This window comes from Cryptomeria japonica, chromosome 6 (genome assembly GCF_030272615.1).
Source record: "Cryptomeria japonica chromosome 6, Sugi_1.0, whole genome shotgun sequence".
Lineage (NCBI taxonomy): Eukaryota > Viridiplantae > Streptophyta > Pinopsida > Cupressales > Cupressaceae > Cryptomeria > Cryptomeria japonica.
The window spans coordinates 75,829,342-75,843,455 of NC_081410.1; the positions used below are offsets into that span (position 1 = coordinate 75,829,342).

The window sequence follows — 14,114 nt, forward strand, 5'->3', positions numbered from 1 at the left end:
TTTGTCACTCTTGTGTAAGCAATTTTTTAAAATATATGAATAGGGGAGAAGATCCAATACTTGACCAAGTATAGGTAGTTGTGATTGTAATTTTATATTTAAAACTTGTGTATGACATTGGCACACCAATAAAACATGATTTTATATTTTTGAACTACCTTACTTGACCAAGCATAGGTAGTTCAAAAATAACCTTTTATTTAATTATAATACCAGATTTCTTGTCTTGATATAAACCAAATAAAATAAATTTTTATTTTGTTTAGTGTGATTTTTTTTTATTCTTTATTATATGACAACTACAACAACTAATATTCACTAGTTCTTTAATTGATTACTATCAATCATGTTGCAACTTTTCTATCATAGTAAGGTAATTATAATAATTAATATTTGGTTGTCTTCAAATGATTGCAATCAACTATTTTCTCTTGTAGCTCTCTCATTCCGATGATGGATCATGGAGTGTGATCCGAAACGTTGACACAAACAAAAATCATACACAATAAAATCTAGAAACAAAGCAATACTCGTTATAGACGTAGAAATCTAATCCATCTTACTCATACCATTCACGAGAGAGAATTATACTGCAAAACAAAACTATTTGATCTGCTTAAGATCAACCATATTTTCAATCATATTGTAACAATAGATATTAGTTGCTATGCGACCTTTCCCCATTTTATTATCATTATTCTTATTATCTTGTAGATCTACAGTATATCCATAATATTACAATCTTATGAAAAACAATTAAATAAAACATGTTAATTATTAGAATTCATTTCTTTGTCTTGATGATTGATCATTATAGTTATATGTTACCAATACAATTGAATCTAAAATCTCTCATAATTATTTTTCATGGACTGAAAAAACACTCATTTCATACAATTAGGTTGAAATTGTGTTAAATATAAGCAATTTCTTGGTAGGGCTTCACATCGATCTTTCCTTTACCTGTACTTCAGAAAGAGTTTATTATAATTCTCATTTTAAGCTGATATCGATCACTACTTGACACCTTCCTTCAATGTCGTCACAATTGTCCTTGCCAGTTGCAATTTATTAATTACTATTTGGTATCTTAGTACTAAAATGTCATGGAATTTGGGTGTACAGTACAGTGGATGCTTTGTATTGTAGCATCTTCTTTATATTTAAAGATTCAAGCTCGTTAATGGCACCTTTGTCAGCAGGTTTAGGTGGTGGATTGGGCAGCTTTATTTTGTATTATCTGTTCATAATATAATTTGTTTATACAGATGCCTTCTGACTGTCATTTGTTTTGCGCGCTTCAAGCTTTGCCTTTCCAATGGCGAACATGTGCGACTATTCTTGTCGACCTTGTGGGAAATACAATCCGAGTGGATTTCAATTTTTAATTCTCAGCTTTATCCGTTTTGCTCCGCAACTTGAAATTAAACAATTTAATCTATGAAATATCTATTTTTTCTTGCGGAAGTGAGGATGCCTGCCATGTGAATTCTGATTCCAATGAAGCCCAAATAAGTATTCTTGTATTTCCAAAAGGAATGGCTGTTCCCTGTGTGGATGATTTGCTGTAAGGCATTAGCTGAATGCTAGGAAACTTCCCAACTAAACAAGAGCAAACTGTAATTAAAAGCAGTGTTTGTGCTAAAATGTTTGCAGACTGATTTAGGGGAAGCCATGTGTGAGATTACCTTGATTTGTTTTCTGATATTGTTGTTAGGTTCCGCTGGCGCGAATCAGATCTCGGCGGCGGCGGCGGCGGAAACCCTACAGGGAAATTGTCCATTAAATGTGAGTTACTTGTCTTCTCATCCATGGATCGTACAGAAATGTAAGGAAGGAACGCACTGCTGCGAGGCCATTGATGTTTTAATGCGGATCCTGCTTTTTTCATGGATGCACAGAACCGGCTCATTTCTTTTACAGGACATTCAGACTTCCAGAGCATGCATGGCCGCCATACAAAGCCAAATGGAGTCCCAAGGAGTGGCCAGACAAAATAATGTGTTCAATGGCTGCAAAATTCAGCCGCAAGATTATGTCAATGGCCCTACACCCTGTCACAGTATTCAGAACAAAAATTCCTTTGAAAATGCCGTCAATACTTCCGAAATCAAGAGATCCTGCGACGGTGACAAGAACCGATTTTTCTGTCACGTCTGCCTACGAGCCATGGTGAGAGTTCTCCGTCAATTGATGGAAAAAGACGGAAAGGCGACGAATAACTGCGAGCTCTTTGTGATTATTTATGTTGGGGGCGCCATTAATGGCTACGAAGGTCTTGGCCCGGATGCAGCTTATTGTCTTCTCAGCGCGCAGCATTTGCCGGATTTGGCATCCGTGGGCGCAGGTGCATCCATGGGCGCAGGTTCGAATCCCAGGGAGAGAAGTTCCCGCAGCAAGAAGAAAATAACCCTAGCGCTTAAGGTTTTACTTCCGGCGGCGGCTATCTTAACATTCATCAGTCTCTATATCGCAAAGCGTAAATTTTGCGGCGGCAGACTGAAACGACTTGTTCTGAGTCGCAGAGAATCGCAGCTGCTGCGGGAGAGTGTCGATCTCACGACCGGTCTGCTGTTCTTCCGCTACTCCGATCTCCGGCAATCGACGGGAAATTTCGCGGCAGCTAACGTGATCGGCGAAGGCGGTTTCGGAACGGTTTTCCGGGGAACTCTTCCCGACGGCTCACAGATCGCCGTGAAAAGATTCAACGACCTGACGACCGCCGGCGACGAGGTGTTTAAACACGAGGCCCACGTCATCAGCAGCGTAAAGCACCGGAACTTGCTGCCCCTCAAGGGCTACTGCATCCACGTCAGCACCCGTGGGCACGGGCACCAACATTTTCTGGTCTACGACCTCATGCCCAACGGGAGCCTGGCAGATTATTTGTTCCGACGTGGCGGAAATAAGCCCCTGCTGACGTGGCCTCAACGGCACCGGATCGCTATCGGAATTGCACGTGGGCTCGCTTATTTGCACGGCGACGCAAAGCCGGCGATAATTCACCGGGACGTGAAAGCCGCAAATGTACTGCTGGACGCTGATCTGAATGCCCTCGTGGCAGATTTTGGGTTAGCCAGATTTAAGGAAGAGGAATCAAATAAGACGCATTATACTACAAGGGCTGTGGGAACACTGGGCTACGTGGCACCTGAATATGCTCTGTATGGTCATTTGACAGATAAGAGTGATGTTTATAGCTTTGGGATTTTGCTGCTTGAGCTGCTGAGTGGGCGCAGGGCTTTGGATATAGCTGGCCCGGAAAGCCACGTGTTGTCCGAGTGGGCGTATGAGCTGGCACAGGGGGGACGCGTGGAGGAGGTGATTGAGGAGACAATACGAGAGGAGGAGAGCGAGGGGAAAGAGATGATGGAGCGGGTGGTTTTTCTGGCATTGCAGTGTGCTGATGCCAGGTCAGCATGTAGGCCGTCGATTCAGCAGGCTTTGTCCATGTTGGAGTCCACTGATCGTCCAGATCATCCTCTGGTTTTGCCAAACACTCCCTCTGCTTTTTCTAGCATGCTAAGCCGATGGGATTCGCTTGCATCTTCTGTTGGAACAGAGAGGACCTCTAATGGAGGAAGTGGGTCAATGGCAGTTTCGAGTATATCCACCAATTCCTACCAGACTGGAAGGTAAGGGTAGATTGGGGAGCATAGAGGATCAAAACTCGCAGCGGAAGATCTGATCTTGAGAGGAGATTATAAAATTTAATAAGGTTTTGGCGATGAGGGTTGTATGTGGCACTTGGATCCCAAAACTTGTTTTGAACTTGTAGACATTATTAAAGATCTTTCTTTCATTCATTCAATCCTCCCATCCTCTAGTGTGTCGTCCTTGGATCCTATAAGTTCTTTTGAACTTGTGGATGTTATTAAAGATCTTTCATTGATTCTTTCAATCCTCTCATCCTCAACATTGCAGGTTGGAATGGGATGGTGTGTCAATTTCTTTGGCGAAACATGGTACTTGAGCTCATCTAAAAACAATTAATGGACCATGCATTTGAACTGTATGGTGGGTGTTGTGGGCATTTCAGGTTGTGGAAGTTATATGTATGTATGTGAATAAATCACATTTTTTAGATGAATAGTTTGATTAATTATTTAGATATATGAGTTAGGATAATAGTAAGATGAACTGATTGGTTAATTAATTTAGATATATGAGTTAGGATAATAGTAAAGTTAAATGTAGAATTTAAATTAGTTAAATATGATATCTAGTTGGATTTTGAAGAGGGGAAAATGTTGTTTTAAGGCGGTGGGAACTTGGTGATTGTTGTGATGGAATTTTAAGGCTTGGTAAGACAAATACTTCAAAATCTAAAGTTAATCGTACTCTACCTTGGTTTAGATCTACACTTGAATAATTGATTTCCACACACTTGTAGAAGTGAGCTAGTGTGTGGTATTAAACTTGTACCCTTGGAAATGAACTTACCAAATTTGATAATTGAAATTCATTCACTTTTGTGTTTGTGATTCGAGTTTGGAAAAATGGTGTTTATGAATTTATGAATATAGTTTGCGAATCTACTCAACAAGGGTTTTGTTCTCCTCACTCAAGCCCCTACCTACACTAATAAAATGACTTTGGAGCAATTATAAAACAAAATAAACAAGCATGTAGAGATGTCTATAATGATGTATATTGATATAATGATTTAATAGTGTTGCTATGAATGATATTGTTGAGATATGTTCTAATTTGATCTAGGTGGTGAATTAGAGATATAGAGACTAAAATTAGTTTTTAATATTGATGTGTGATGATGTGATTAGAATATGATAATGCCTTAAGAAAAATTCATGTAAGATTATGCCACTTCTAAAATTGATATTACATAAAAGACACTCTAATTGAAGTGGGGCCTAAACATAAGGATAAATTTGGCATGGTTATGCAATTGTCACCATACAATCCCCCAACACTCCCATTTTCATATGAATGTAATTTTTTATTGTGAGGATGCAAGCCAAAATAAAAAGGGAGTCCATGGAAGATTAAAAATCTTTTTAAACATTCAAATGATATTGATATGCTCAAAAGACATTAAATACATTTAACCATTTTTGAATTATGCTTGTGATGAGTGTTTAAAATATACTCTAAAGTGGGGCTTGTGATGGAGGGAATTTGCCACCTCAAGGTATCCTTGAAGACAAATTGTCCTTCTAATTACCTTTGTGAACTGGCGCTAAGATGACCCAGGGGATAACATAATTATGCAAGAAGTGTCAGACACCCGAGAAGCATCTTTGGATGGATTTGCAGAGTCTCTGTCATCGGGACGAGTGTGCGGAGCTGGGACACCAGCGCAACGCGTTGTCGTCCTATACGGATGGAGCACAGAATGCAAACAGAGTCTAGGATGTACTAACATAATTTGCAAAATGACTAAACAATGCTAAAATGATCGAAAAACACGAATCACGAAATAGGATTGGAAAATACTAAGGAGTAATAAAATCTCACAATAGGTCCATGCTATGAAGCCCCCCCGCAACTCGATGTCCTCCTCACGATGATATTCCTACACACATACAAGAGAGGAAAATATTAGGGTTGTGTTTTGGAGTATGCCTAAGTCAGACTCCCATTTTGGTGTTTCCACCTCCACGGACAACCCAAGAAGCCACGGGAAAAGAGAAATGATAAAGACAATAGATAATGCAATACATGATTGGAAATAAAGATTGGAAAGTAAAAAAGAGAGGTTTGAGTAGACTCCCCTTCCATGAATGATCGTTGGAGTGCTAGAGTGAAGTGCTTGAAATGCTTGAAGTGTTGTAACGATGGTGGTGGTCTCCAAAATAATCTCCAAGAGCTCAAATTGCAAGAAGGAATACGAAAAGTGCTAAAAAGAATCCCCTCAAATGCCTCTAACATGAAAGATAAAGGCCTGAGAAGGAATTCGGGCATCGGTGGGCACATGCAAAGGCGTTACAATTCCTTCCGAGCGTAGGCGTAACACTCAAATGGCCACCTGCGGACTATCAGATTTGCGAGACGCTAGCGCATTGCGCGAACGTCTCCGCCCCGCGCATGTGTCCCCGAAGGTGACAAGTTGGCAGGGTGGCAATGCTTCGACCAGAGCTGCCATGGATGGTCTAAGTGGACAAAAGGACATGATGGCAGATCCTGACCTCCAATGACATGGAAGAAAAGCACCATTTGTCATATTAATTACAAGGGATAATATTTTTGATATTACATTTTGCCTCCACTTTAGCGAGCATGCCTTTGCCGAAGGATACAAAGTTAAAGTAGAGGAAGATACAGGGAAAGAACAATCGCGATAGGGAGGCAGATTATCCTTGATCAAATGAGGTTGCCCCCAGCGAGATGATGTCGAGATTTGGTACAAATGTTATTTGGTACATCTCAAACACACTAGTTGCGGACTAGCGTGATGGATGATAAGATTCAGTTTGAAAAATAGTTGGAGGAGGTTGTGTTCATTTGGGAGATACCTTTAAAGGCCCCAAACACCGAAGGATGTATGTTGGTTGATTTGGAAAGGAAATTGAAGCATCAAGAACTTTTGGAAACTCATAGAACTGTCTAATTTTTGTTGATTGCATACTGAAGGTGGATTGGCAAGAATGCTCATGGCATAGTTCCTGTAACTAGATCATTTTACCTTTGTTTTTCTTTCAGGGTGAAGTCTTGAAGTGATCACTGCCCCATTCTACAAGCAAATCTCTACTAGGTAGCTTAAAACCCCTAAAACCCTAAGGTTTGACTGCAATAATGGGTTTTGGCCTATCAATCCTTAACTGAACACTCTGTCATTATAGGAGATGATAGGCCACTATATCATATGTTAGTTCCAAAATCCATTAAGAGGATACAACAAAATGTAGAGGATGGAGAACTAACCCTAGGTCTAGCATCTCTATGTGACAGACCGGTTTGATGAGTGTAGTGCATGAAAATTGAGTGGTAGAGCACTGGAAAGGGGTTTGAATGTGGTAGAAGAGTACTTTGGAGGTTTACATAACATTTCATGGTCATTTATTGTCACCCATTAGGAGAACCAAACTAGTTTGTGGAAGACGTTCAATCAAATAGGTCTAATACCCCTATTAGGTCTGTCAGTGCATTATTGGTTGGGATATCTGCAAGTTGGTCCTGTTGGCAGTTGACACTCATTGGATTCATTTTGTTGTCATTTATGGCAACAAGATTCTATATGGAAACAAGATTTGGTAGGAATCATTTACCGACAGACACTAGCTTTGGAGCATTCAAGGCTACATCGACACCGACACCGACATCTCACACTTCAGGAAGCCGACATCAAGAATATTTATTTAGAAAATCATTTTGTAATTATTGTATAAGTCCGACATTGTATATCCTTTGTAATGCATTGTAAGTCGACATAAGGCATATTGTTTGTAATGGGTATATATAGGTCAGTATGTTAGGACATTATTATATATAGATGCGATATGAAATTATTAAGGGTTATGAGAGGGTAGAACTTGTAAGGATTATGGAATGCGAAGATCATTTGTATGCGAATGTTTTATCATGCAATGATCTGTAAATGTTTTGTAAGACATTCGTGGAGGGAAGGTAATACCAGTAGTAGTGTTCAAGGTTTATGAATCAGTACAGAGCAGAGCTATAACCAGAACTCTATTTGGCATGTTGTGAGTTCACTTTCATTGTTTTACTTCAGTAGAAGCTTGTAGTCAGTGAGGCTCTTTAGTGATGAGCAATGTGCTCTGGGCAGTGTGCCTTCCTGCATGTGCAGGCGCCCATTATATGTAATATCTTTCATATGGCCAATGAATTGATATTGTGGGTTACAAATCCCATCGTGGTTTTTCCTCTTTGAGGTTTTCCATGTATAAATTATGTGTGTTATGGTGTTCATTCATGTGGATTGTTTATTTGCTTCTAGTTATATGTTTATTTGTTTACTGGTTATATGTGTTTGTTATAAAAGCATAAGATCTTATCTTACCAGTAGAACACTGATTCACCCCCCCTCTCAGTGTTCTTGGATCCCAACATGTCTAGTATCAGAAACTGAGATATTGTTGAGAACTCCCAAAAGGGTATTTGAAAATATAATTTGTTTTCCTAGATCCTCAGGGTGTCAAAAGTTATCACCCAATTCCTTCAAATGGAGGCCTAATAGCAACCGGTTCAGTTTGTGGGCGAGTGAGTCAAAATTAATGTTTTGATGGATCTAAACCATGAAAACCTATTTCATTTGTGTTAAGGTGTTGTGATAACACCCCTCCAAGGATCGTTGTATTGAATTGGTCAAGTGGGTCATTCAAACCCTAAAGCCTAGTAGTAGCCCACTCATGTATGTAAGGGTGTGGGTAGTCACACAAGAACTTGAGAAGTGTTAGTTGTTTGTAAGTGGAAATAGTGGAGCCTTTGGGTCTTCCAAGGTGTTGTTTGGTGTCATTGAACCATTGCTTGACTTGGTATTGTGTAAGGATATTTGGAATTAGGGATTTTGGTTGAGTTTGTGAGCCTTAAAGGTTGGTTGGTTCAAGGTTATCCTTCTGGTCTGTTGCCTCCTCATCACTTCTCAATCATACAAACAAAAACAGGCAAACCTGCAAGCACCGAGATAGGCAAAGGAAGGGATGAAGAACATATCTACGAAGACTTGCACCGTCGGAACTCCAGAACAAGGCCCTACTCAAACTTACGTTTACACGGGATAGGAGTGTTAGGCTTCCTATCAACCGTAGCAAGTTGAAGAACCCCAGGAAAACTCAGATGCTATAGTGGTGGCAAAGCAGGTGGGGCAAACAAATTTGTAGTAGGCATGACCTGTGTATGTGACATGTTAAGGGGCCGAGACACGGGGCAACGAATGGCAAAGAAGTGATAAGAGGCGGCTCCAAATTAGGAGCAATGAAAACCTGCACTCATTTAGAGGGAGGTTGATTGAAAGCCCCTGAAGCAGTAGGAAGCGAGACTAAAATAGGTGCAGAGATGGAAGAAACCAATGTAATGCTCTCGAGCTCGGGCCCGTCAAAAGTGTTTACGCTCACGCGCACGCTGATTCTGACAGAGGTGAGGACCACCAATTGGATCTAGAGAGGATTTAGGAGCATCGTGATCCATAGAAGATGCCTTTGGAATTGTGTCAAGGATGGGAGAAGGCCCAACCGATGAAACAAGAGGTGCATCCTAGAGAGGCACCACATCCACATCAACGGGCGCCCGACCTTGTTTCGCTCAAGGAGCGACCAGAGGAACAAAGAGTGCCGACATAGGCAGTGATGAAGGGACACGAGAAGAGTTCTTATTTTTCTCATAATGAGAGGGCCAAGGAATATCAACCATGATCGACAACTCCAAGGGAGGGCAGGCCACAAATTTTGACAACATGGGTGCCTTTCCCTTGGCTGCGCTGGGTGCAATCACAGGAACAATAGACATCACTGGAGGTTGTGCGGTCCTAGGAAGACACAAAGGTCTATTTGAGGGAGCAAGCTTAGCCTCAGCCCTCGATGATGAGAGGAACTATGCGATCTAAGACCGAAATCGATGGAGGGGTCAATGCAGGAGGTGGCAACGAAACACTAGGCTACACAAAATTAGGGGCCGACTCCCTCATTTTATATTGATAATAAGTGATACATTAAATCACCGCGGGGAAGCATGGACCCCACCAGAGCAAGCCAAAAGTGGTCCAACAAAAATCCCCACAAGCGATGGGGGGTTGGTATCCAGTGTCCTAGATGACATGCATCATGCCCTCATGGGGAAACTTGAGACATTTGTGCACAACCAAGGGGACCGCTTCCATAGCAATCAACCAAGGAATGTCAAGCTTAACTTAGAAGAGGTCTAATTCGAGAATGATGGCAGACATATAGTACATTACCTTAGGCCCTACGAGGACTGTCAAGGTGAGACTACCCAAGGGGTGGATAGAGAACCCATCATGCGTCCTCAAAGTTGTGCGACATTCATCATACGTCGGTCTATGCCAGTCATTCACAAAGAGAGTCTCCTTTGTGATAACATCGACTTTGCTAGAGGGGTCAACCATCACACCTATGATAGTTTGACCGTTCAACTTGGTAGGGGCATGAAGAGGAGAAGGCTCTCTACAATACGTGGCATCCAAAGGGGTAAATGACAAGGATAGATCAAATACCTTCCCCTTTTTGGTTGGAGGTGAGCTGATGGGGGTGATGGTGACTATGTTCACATATGGACCATCACTCGAAGAAGGATCTGATGCAGAGATAAAGTTTACTGAATGTAGAGGGAAAGGGTCAGTATAAATCTGCAAGTCGTTGGTTTTATCAACAGACTTGTTTGATTTGTGCTTCTGTGCATCCACCTTGATTGCACCACTTTTGATGTGGTCTTGGGAAACATATCGAAGATGATAACATCGATCAGTGTCATGACCAAGCACATGATGATAATGACAAAACTTCAAACCATCATACTAACGCAGATAAAGCCCACTATCAAAGAACGGTTTGATTTTCGGAAGGGTAATAAGGTTGTCTTTCAATAACCACTGCATTATGCTCAAGTAGGAGTCATTCAATTTATTGAAGACTATTTTTTTGTGGGGCTTGCATATTAGCCATCAGAGGAATAGCTGCAACATTAGCGACAACCCTATTTTTTCGGGACCCATCTGTGGACGTGCCTGCAAAAGACCCACCACGAGGGTTCAAAGGAGCATCTCCGAACTGTGACATAGTGTGTTGGTAATCAGTGATAGCAAATAACATGTTAGCGAAGTTCTAATATTGGTTAAGAGATAGTTTCTCCCTCAATGCTAGTTGTAGATTATCGATAAACATCCTCTGCAGATCACTATCTAGCAGGGAAAAGGGGATCTTGGTGGAGATAGCTTGATATCTCGAAATGAAATTAGTGATCTTTTCATTGGGATTCTATTTACAATGAACAAGGTTAGCGATAGTGACCCTACTACCAATGTTCGTTTGAAACTGATTTTGGAAAAGGTTCATAAGCTGATCAAAGGTACAAATAGAGTGGTCAGGTAAGGAGTTATACCATTCTAACACTATCCCCTTGAGGGAACGCGAGATCAGTTTCAACAAAACAAAATCTAGACTATGGTAGTCACTACACATAGTCATGAAGGAATCTATATGCACGTTCGGGTCCCCATCACCTTTGAACCTATCAAACTTCAAGGATTCAACGACAGTCGAAAGGATGGTATTTAGGATGATGATATCAAGGGGACTCTTCTTGTTGTACACAGGCAAGGATGACTGATCGGAAGCAGAAGCTAGGTTTGAGCTACAATTGCAACTGACCCATATTCTCCAAAATAGTGTTCAAAATAGGATTAGGAGGTGGAGGTGTGCTGCCACCTCCACCAGATCCTCTAGCAGAAAACAAGATACTTGCAGATGTAGTGCCAGCGCTGATTACTGAAATTTGAGTAGTGGTGGAGGTCAAACTACTAGCCATGCCTGTGTAGCCCAAGGGAGTGAGTGAAGCACTAACACTAGGTATGGTGGAGTCCACCATGTGCACTCTCAGCCTTGAAATGCTAACACTAACTTGGGAATTGAAGGGATCATATTGATTGTCCATAGGGGCATCTGCTAAGGTCACATGGCTTTTAACAATCATGGACAAAACCCTCAACATCTCCAAGCCTCTCCTGTCGCCTATTGGAGACTAACATGTCTCTCATGGTACTCATGACATTCCTAGCCTGGGGGAGGACATTCTCTCTATTCAAGAAACCCTCAAAGTCTCCTAGATTCTGCTCCAACATATTGATCTTCTCAAAGTCTATAGTGATCACAAAATCGTGATCGACCACAAGAGAGGAAGACGGGGTAGAACTCCTAGGAGAGTTAGGTTACGAATTAGAAGGAGAAGAACCCCAGTCAAGACATATTTCAGACCGTGAGAGGCTAAGAATTTATTGGGATCGGGTAATTTCTCACCCTGCATGGTGCCGTGTAAAGGAGGGCTGTAGCGATCAGGGGGAAAACTCCACCTAGACGACCTCCTGACTACAACTCTTATTGCAGTTTGAGTCATAAAGGTCATAGACAAGCCACACGACGTTTAGGACCACACTACAAGGACATCGAATGCTAAATTTGGTTTTAAATGATAAATGAAAAATGTAGAAATTTAAAATAAATGCGAATGAAAGTTTTTTTGTTTTTTTTTCTTTAGATTGTTTTTTCAGATTTTTAAACTTTTGAAAATTTAAAGGACTAAATGCACCTAAATAAAGCAGAAACAAAGTAATGCAAAGATAATCCTGTTTCATGTCGGGTTCACCAAAATGTAATGGAAGGAATTTGCCACCTCAAGGATGATGCATCCTTGAGGTCATATTGTCCTTCTAATTACCTTTGCAAACTGGTGCTAAGATGAGCCAGGGGATAACAAAATTATGCAAGAAGTGTCTGACACTCGAGAAGAATCTTTGGATGACTCTATAGAGCCTCTGTCATTCGGATGAGAGCGCAGAGTTGGGACACCAATGCGACGCACTGCCATCTTGTAAGGACGGAGCGCATAATGCAGACAAAGTCTAGGATGTACTAACAAAATTTGCAAAACAGCTAAACAACGCTAAAATGACCGAAAACCACGAATCATGAAATAAGATAAGAAAATACTAAAGGAGTAATAAAATCTCACAACAAGTCCATGTTATGAAGCCTCCTGCAACTCAATGTCCTCTTCACAATGATATTCCTATGCACATACAAGAGAGGAAAATGTTGGGGTTGTGTTTTGGAGTCTGTCTAAGTTAGACCCCCGTTTTGGTGTTTCCACCTCCACAGACAACCCAAGAAGCCACGAGAAAAGAGAAATGATAAAGATAATAGATAATGCAATACAAGATTGGAAATAAAGATTAGAAAGTGAAAAAGAGAGGTTTAAGTAGACTCCCCTTCCATGAACGATTGTTGGAGTGCTGGTGTGAAGTGCTTGAAATGATTGAAGTGTTATAACAATGTTGGTGTTCTCCAAAATATTCTCCAAGAGCTCAACCTACAAGAAGGAATACCAAAAATGCCAAAAAGAATCCCCTCAAATGCCTCTAACATGAAAGATAAAGGCTTGAGAAGGAATTCGAGCGTCAGTGGGCGCATGCAGAGGCGTTACGATTCCTTATGGGTGTGGGCATAACACTAAAATGGCCACTTGCAGACTATTAGATTCATGGGATGCTAGCATGTCGCGCGGACTTTTCTGCGCGACGCATGTGTCCCCGAAGGTGACAGGTTGGCAGGGTTGGTAACGTTTCGAGCAGAGCTGACATGGATGGTCTAAGTGGACAAAAGGACATGATGACAGATTCTAACCTCTGATGACAAGGAAGAAAAGCACCATTTGTCACATTAATTACAAGGGATAATATTTTTGATATTATAGGGCCTAAAACATAGAGATAAATTTGACATGAGTAGGCAATTGTCACCTTTACAATTCCTCCCCCACCAACTTTATTGTGATTATATTTTTTTATTTTGAGATTTGGAGGATGCATGCCAAAATAAAAATGAGGAGTCAATATGGAAATTAAATGGCCTTTCAGACATTCAAATGACATTGATAAGGAATTAAATATAATTGACCACTCTTGAATTCTCCTTGTGATGAGTGCTTAAAAGACACTCTAATTGAAGTGGGGCCTAGAACATAAGGATAAATTTGACATGGGTATGCAATTGTCATGATTGCAATTGGTCCCCCCATTTTGATGAAATATAATTTTTTATTTTGAGGATGCATGGCAAAATAAAAATAAGTCAGCATGGAAATTAAATGAGGGCTATCCCACATTAATGGTTCCCACTTTTGCCAATGAAGGAAATTGGCGAAGGTGGAGAATTTTGTTTGGGTGGTGGGGGGCGGGGGGTTTGAACGAACTAGGGATGTTCGAGCGAGCCCCCCCTTAGGGTTTGATCGAACCCCCCATTCGATCAACCCATTTTTAATTTTTTTTTCAAACTTCTATAAATACCGAAAACGACAGTTAAACTGTCATTTTCAAACTTGTATTTTTCTGTGTCCAGAGGGGGTTAGAGCGAACCCGACGTCAGCACCACGTCACCGTGCCCTGTCTGTAGTAGCCAACGCGTCTC

The 14,114-nt window shown here is 41.0% G+C and overlaps 1 protein-coding gene across 1 annotated transcript; it reads left to right on the forward strand.

Moving 5' to 3' along the window:
* The first annotated feature begins 1,040 nt into the window (after positions 1 to 1,040).
* On the forward strand, positions 1,041 to 4,015 carry LOC131064183 (probable receptor-like protein kinase At1g11050). The gene has a single exon (XM_057998214.2). It carries the CDS (start codon positions 1,675 to 1,677, stop codon positions 3,637 to 3,639), a length of 1,965 nt encoding a protein of 654 aa, XP_057854197.1. The 5' UTR covers positions 1,041 to 1,674; the 3' UTR covers positions 3,640 to 4,015.
* Positions 4,016 to 14,114: the final 10,099 nt, after the last annotated feature.